The 7,500-nt window shown below is 42.0% G+C and overlaps 1 protein-coding gene across 1 annotated transcript; it reads right to left on the reverse strand.

Annotated features, from left to right (window-relative positions):
* Positions 1-60: 60 nt before the first annotated feature.
* LOC119574406 lies at positions 61-7,451 on the reverse strand. The gene is made up of 2 exons (XM_037921629.1): positions 2,368-7,451; positions 61-2,199 (listed from the first exon to the last, which is right to left on the reverse strand). The coding sequence occupies exon 1, from the start codon at positions 5,942-5,944 to the stop codon at positions 4,931-4,933; it is 1,014 nt and encodes a 337-aa protein (XP_037777557.1). The 5' UTR covers positions 5,945-7,451; the 3' UTR covers positions 61-2,199; positions 2,368-4,930.
* Between the last annotated feature and the right edge of the window lie 49 nt (positions 7,452-7,500).

Here is a 7,500-nt window from a genome sequence, read left to right on the forward strand (position 1 = left end):
TAAGGCATTATTCTTATAAAATTCAATTTGATTTCAAATGGTTATTACAAACACAAGAAATAACTTCATATATTTAATAGAGATATCTTACTTATACATGCGAATAAGTCTGAAGTGCAGTAGAACCATTCTCAATGTCACTTTGTTCACATCACACAGTACTGAGTGTTTTTATGAGGACAAATATATCTACACAATCTAGTCCATTTTGTTATCTACTCATGATCATGCACGGTTGATACTGAAGTACGGCGTGAATGCTACATAAGTGCCCTGGCCTCTCTTGGCCCTGCTTACCCAGAATACACCACAGTGGTGCCCTTGTTTACAAGGCCTGTAAAATAATACCCTTATGTCCCTGAGACAGTGTCTATAGTGCCTTGTAAAACATTAAAGGCTTATTTCTACCACAGGTTCACCCTGAGCTATCATTCCATCTACCATTTCCGTCATTGGAAAACCAGTAACATTGTGTATAATGGTCTCCTTGGGTCAGGATTACCTTTAAAATACTTTAAAATACTACTACCATAAGACTGGTTGTTGACATGCTCCTCCTCTAAAATTACACGTCTTCAGGTGACCCATGTCTTCGAGAAGAGTAGTGTCTGTTGACATAGGTACCCTAGGTCTACATGTATGATTGAGTGGAGTGAGGTTGCCGAGCTGGATCAACCAATAACCTCGACAATAATAACCTGTTTTCTTTTTCCTTCCTGAACCACCTCCAGAGATATAAGGTAAAGTAAAGGCTAATAACAATTAAAATAGGTCCCAAGGTTCACCTGTGGGACATGATGATTTGTCTGACCAAACAGAACAGCATTATTCTGGTCCATGGAGGCAAATGCCTTTGCAAGGCCATTAATAGATCCATTAGCCTTAGCTATATTTGCTTTTGACTGATTAAATTGATCATGAACTTTGATCTCTGGACAATATGGGCTTCATTACAAGTATAAACCGTTATTCCCTTATTAATAACTAATACACAGTCTAAATACGCTGTCCCTTGGAGCTTCAAGGTACACATATGACCACCAGAACATTTTGGTAATGCTGATGCAGTCTTGTTAACTGATTAAAAAATTATCACTTAAATCATTATAGAAATTAAAGATTGGTGTGAACCCTTTTGTGTACTCTATCTTGCAGTCTTTTAGAATACCCTTGCTTCCTCTGCAAAGCCTTTTCAAGATACACAAGATAAATTCCCACAATCTCACACCCTTTAAGCAAGGCCTTGCTAAACCTATAACCTCAGAGTCAGTTTGAGCCATATGGCTTGGTAAATTCTTTAATGCAACTAATCCCTTATTTGTTCACAACTTGAGTTGACACTACCTCAGCCAACTCCCACTTGACTGGTTTGGGAATATGGAAGCATGGTAGTGAAGGTTAACTCATAGCCTCATCTAAGCAATTCCGTATTGCCAAGATCCTTAATTACATCTACAAAAGATGTTCCCAACGTATTACATAATGCTTGTAGAACCTTGTTCACTATGGCATCAGTCAACAACCAAGGAGACATGTGACCTGTTAATGCCATCAGTATGAATTCACAAGCCTGCTGAATTTCCCTATCTAGTGACTCGGAATGGCTTCCACATTATCCATTTCCTCATACCATGTAACTTCTTGTTTAACCTACCCAAGTGAAAGTTTCCTTACATGAGAGTTGAGCTGTGCTATCTCTTTAGGTGCTGTCAAGTGTGCTGGTCCATATCCTTCAAAACAGGAAACTGTTGTGATAAATCATGTTTTAAGGCCCTGTTTGAGCTAGTAAATGGTTAACCTCAGCTCTGCTATGGTCGTCTTAGAGGCCAAACTTAGAGTGAAGAAATCTTCCAACCCCATCAAAATCCCCTTTCACTCTATTTTTACAGTGTTGGCTCTCCTTAACTCCCTTTTAGTCCTCTCTGAATCCCTGGTCATAAACACCAATTTATATCCTGCTAGATGCACTCATGCGTCCCTTTCAGTCGAGGTGTTTTCCACTCCCTCGACGTCCTGAGGTGTTCCGTAGATCTTGATATTGCACAACTCTCCAGTGAGTGTTCTCGGTAAGGACCTTCTCTCTTCTAATCAGGAATACACCAGGCCGAAGAAGAGGCAGAATGCCCTCTGCTTGACAAACTATCCACAGGCAGGCATCCAGGAATCAGCAAGCACATTCCTCTCAACAGGGTTTAATATCTGCAAGAAGCATAAAGCTGAATTGCATGCTTGTGACCATCATGTTTGCCTTCAACAAAAATTAATGTAAAATAGGTGTTGGTGTGATGTAGTCATTTGTGACCATGTCTATATGTAGTTGGTTGAATTATGGTCCCTCATGCATAATAATAATAACCTGGTCCATACCTGACCAAAGACTCCATATCTAGATGATCCTCTATAATTACATGCCATCCCTCATCCTCTTCCCTTGAAGTCTCAGTTTCCATTTCTTGCACTACTTCAGCTGCATCTCTAATTGGCCTGGAATAATTGACATGGTTCTCCATTTCCAAGCATTCTTCCTATTTATTGTGTGCAGGTATGGTTGACTCCTCTTCAGGTCTCGTCTCTGACTAGAGCTTCCTAGCTCCCAGAGCTAAAGCTCCTGGCATGGTTGCTTGACTCCTCTAAACCCTCTGGTTTGTAAGTCTTTCAGCTGATAAACCCAGGGTTTTACCTCCTTGGTAAACTGATATGATCCTTCTCTTTGGGTTATAATTTTGTATCCCCTTTCTTTCTAATGGTTTTCACAAAGACACTTATGGCGGCTCGCAATGAAGTATCATACATTCTACATTGTCTGTCTATTGCCCTTAGAAGATGATCTATTACATATTCATAGATTTATTGATATCTTAAGGTTCATGTGGCTACGAAGTCTTCACTTGGTAGTCTACACTTGTGGTGGGCCTTGTCCAGCATCCTGTGATTGTTTTGGCGTCCCTACCAAACATCACATAGTATTGCGTATCTCCGATAGCACTGTATTAGTACTGAATTTAAAGCTAATTGTTTAAGGGATGACATCAATGCTTAACCTTTGACATGTAAGATTTTGTGATAATATCTACTAATGTCTTTATCCATTTCAAGTGAATAACCGTTTTGCACAGAACTTGTTTCTTTCTTCTGCCCCATGGCCTCCCAGTGGTGCTAGAGCTTTGGGAGCTAAAAGTATATAAAAGCACTTTTTTCCGGTTAAATTTTGTCTTCGAGATAACAGATTATAGGTCCATATAGAGGATCTTGTCTCTACTCTCTGATCATCTCTTCTAATGAACAGGGTGGTTCCTCTTCCTCCTAGTCCGTCTCCCTCAGGAGTCTCTACTGCCAGAATACAAACAATTTGACAGTATTCAGTTCATCGATGATCACTTGTGAGGTAAGTTCCACTTCCTCGGCGTCTACTCCCTCAGGAACTTCAAACCTGGGTAGAGCATCAGCTGTTGCATTGAGCTTTCCTGGACAGTACATAATTTTTGCCCCAAGGGATTGAGCAATTAGAGTCCATCTCGTAACTTGCTTTACCATTCATTGCCTTGTGGAATAACCAGTGAAGTGATCTCTTGTATGACAGAACCACTACTTCTATTCCCCACACCAAGGATTTAAATATTTTTAAGGCTTCTATTATGGCTAGATCCTCTTTCTCCATGGTAGTAAATCTACTCTCGGCTGCCGATTGCGGAATGTAACTTTGTCAGAGCATTGGTTACGGTTTTTGGGACTTGGGAACTTGCATATTGCCGTTAACTTGTCTAGCACAGGCTTCACATGCCAGTATTCCACTCAATGTCTGAGAAAGTTGACCTACTGGAATAGGTTGGATTTTTCAGGCTAGGACAATAGCATTCCATTCTGATGAACTGACCCTTATATGACTTCAGCCCATCAAGGTGTGGACCTCTGCCACCACGTCTAGTCATACAGCATATGGAATAAAAACCCTTTCTCTATCGACTATATATATTTGATGAGTAAATGTTTTCCCAGTGGCTCCTCCTTCAGAGTAAATGCTGCCTGTAAGTCTTGCAATACATTTTCTGTGTCTTTCCTCGGGTCTGTTGATAATACCTAACTATCTGCCTCTAATTCTTTCAGTAATTTCTGAAAGTGATCTCTCACTGAAAGTCAGATCCTTACATACTTTCACCTAATGAGGATCGACCTGATGTGCCTGCTCCAGTGGGTCATCCTCTTCATTGCCACTGTTCGGTATTTCCGAGATATCAGCATTTACTGTGGCCCTCGGCTATCCTTATCTTCCATTGAGAATGCCTGGGCTATCCTCCGTTTTTGGGTGGATTAGTACTTGTGCTCTACCCCAGTAACAAGATAGGACTTTCACCTAATCCTCTGCTTTGCAAACAACAAGAATGATAACACAATCCTCCTGCAAAGGATTTCCTTTTACCATCATTGGAGTTCCTTTGTCCACCTTTTCTTGTTAATATAGCTATTCCTGGAGGAATAGTAATGGTTTCCAATGAAACCTTTGCTAAATCTTCCTTAGGTTCTTTGCTCTGGTTTTCCAGACTCTTATATTCACCCGCTGGTTCCCTACCACCTAATTTTTTTTACCATGCCTGTCTGCAGGACTTTAGATCCTTGTCAAATTCTCCATTTTTTAAAACCTATTGGCAATTTATATTGGTACTTTAAGAACGAACCAACAAGAACATCACAATTCCCTGAAAGTTAATGACCTCGTCCTGAAAGACATAACACGTATGAGAGAATACCTTTCCTCCCATTTTGAAGGTCATTTGGGCTCTCCCAGTGCCTTTAGCGGTTCTCCTTCTCAAGTATTTCGCTTACGAGCTAAAATAAGAATTATAAGGAATTAAGTTTCTTCTAGTACTGTGTCTTCTGCCTTTAATCCCTTTTGTTGCCGTCCCCCTAGGACGGAGCTGAAGAGTTTCTTTTCTTACTCTTTGTCTGCGCCATATATTTTCTTCTGAGGACAATCTTTGACTCTATGTCCATCTTCCTCACAGAAGAAACATAAAACTTTTGCCGGGTTGTTAGGTCTTGTCCCGGGGCTCCAGCATCGGTCCTTTGGATGCGAGCTATTCCATCCATGGACATCACAGAAGTACTTGCTTCCTTTCTGCCTAGGTTTTCTCCTCTGACGTTCCCTTGGTTGCTCCTCCCTTACTACTGTTAACCGAGCCTTCCCAGTATCAGTGGTTTTAATCCTGGGACGTAGGGTTGACTGGAACTGGGAATCCTTCTCCCTGTTTTTCTCTATCCATCTCCTGTAATCCTCCATGATTTGCGAGTATGGGATGGCTTTTAACTTCTGTACATCCCAATCATCACCAATTCTGTATTTGTCCAGAGCACAACCAACCATAGTTTTAGCCAAAAACCTCATGGTTATAGGGAACGATATATCTTCTGGAAAAGGCCATACCCTAAAAAGAGTAAAGTTCATGTGAATTGCTTTTTCACTATTCATCCACTTCTCAAAAGACTCGTCTTGGTATCGCTCGGCATCCCTTAAGCACTCGTCCCAAGCTTTCTTCTTACGTGAGAACTGAGCCAGTATGCCCCTCCGGAGCTCCTCCCATGAGATAGATCCTGAGGTCATCGTCAGAGCCACCTTCTTGGCGTTCCCCTTTTCAGGGTGGATGTAACTGGCGGCGAATCTTACTTTCTCGGCGTCTCCCGTAATCCCTGTACATTCCATTTCGGACTCAACCCGGGCAAGCCATTCGCCTCCCGTCAACTCGTCTTCGTTTCCCTTGAACATCGGGACACAACTGCTCCTCAGCACCACTTTAACAGATTCAGTTCTTTCAACGGTTCCCGCCGAGTTTGGTGCAGTAGGTTGTGTTGTTGGAGCTTGCCGAGCAGCACTTTTTAATTCTGCCTTCAGTTGTTCAACCTCTCTGGTCAGCTCCTTCATAGTGGTCCGCATTCGTTCTATTCGCTCCATGTCGTCGACGGTCTCTGCCCACGTAATGGATTCTTATAGGACGTTGCTCTCCCCTTCGGGACTGGAAAGATCTATTAACTGTCCTCGAGCTTTAGAGTTTCCTGATTCGTCTACAGCCGTATGTCCAGAGCCTAGTATATCCCTCAGACTTGGTTCCCCCGCCACAACAAACGGAACTTTCGTCACTGCTTTCCGTTGTAGCAGTGCTCCCACGATTGGTCTTCCTCGGACAAGCACACTCACACTGGCTGGTAGTACTGTCTTTATTTTCACAGTTCTAGAGATCCTTTCCCCTTTTATTTTAAATGTCTTGTTACTTCCCAGTCAAAATCACCTCTCGGAACTGCAAGTCTAAGCCAGGCACACGGCCCTCGTAGCTTGCATGCAAATCCCCACTTAAAAGCGACAAGTAGAGTCAAGCCAACGGCCCTCGCAACTCTCTTGCGCTTTATTGTCTCTTTTCCGAAGTCACTTAACACCAGTACTACACAGCTATTAAACTTTTCCAAGTGTTTAAACACCTGGTTAATCATATGTAAACTGATAAAATGTATCTCATTGCTGAGGAAAGAAAATTAATGATCTTAGTCCAGTTAAGGAAGTCAAAATCAATGTGATATAAGAGTTGTATATGATGTAATGGTCGGGAAGTTATGTTGTGTTATGTTGGCAAAACTTTTTTACTTTTTATAACAATGTAACACGTGAAACGCCAAATTTGACTGTAAGATCACCTATAAGCTTACTGATTTACATGCATTATTTTTTTATACACACATAATCAATAAGTATTTGAGGAGTATATTATCAAAAGAAATAATTATCTTTAATTGAGGGTTCATGCAGCCGCACTGATACTCATTTCACGGGCACTTCTCTCAAACTGATTAAACTCCTCCCTTTCTGTGACGTCACGTTTCCCTCATGGGTTTGCACTACTCTCACTCCGTTTTTTTCTCACTTGAGCCGAAGAGCCACAGTCGTTCACTCTCGTGATCCTATATCATGCTCTGGCGACCAATCACATTCTAGCTCGCTCTTGTGACGTCACGTACTCACGCACGTACGGACACACAATTCCCAGTTGATGCTCGCCGTCCACAGAGATGCTCCCCTGAGAAAATTTCTTAAAAAAAGTATTATACTTTATTTAACACTATATTATCCCTATAGCTGCCTTCAGATGTTACCTAGCACCCTTGCGGGTTCTGCTATTCCACTTATAACGAAGTTGAGCATATGTTCAGTGTAGGCACTGGATAACAGATTATTTGTTCCATCCTCTCCGGGGTGGGCTCAATGTTTGAATAATGCAGTTGAAATCTCGTTTCCTGACGAGTATAATGTCTCCCCTTGGAGATACGAGGTGAAGTAGACCATTAGCAATGTTCCTTCGTTCGCCCCACATGGGATTCAGTGCAGTTTTTGTAAGGATGAAAAAAGTCACCAAGAACAGTCCGTTTCACCGTCTACGCACGGTCACAGTTGGCACTGAACTACGGCGCGAGTGCCACACAGGGACCCTGGCCTCTCCCAACCCTGCTGATCCAGCGCAG

Source organism: Penaeus monodon, chromosome 6 (assembly GCF_015228065.2).
Source record: "Penaeus monodon isolate SGIC_2016 chromosome 6, NSTDA_Pmon_1, whole genome shotgun sequence".
In the NCBI taxonomy this organism is placed as follows: Eukaryota; Metazoa; Arthropoda; class Malacostraca; order Decapoda; family Penaeidae; genus Penaeus; species Penaeus monodon.

Coding starts and splice junctions, on each gene's coding strand:
- LOC119574406 (XM_037921629.1), bottom strand. CDS start 5,944: ATGGAGCGAATAGAACGAATGCGGACCACTATGAAGGAGCTGACCAGA.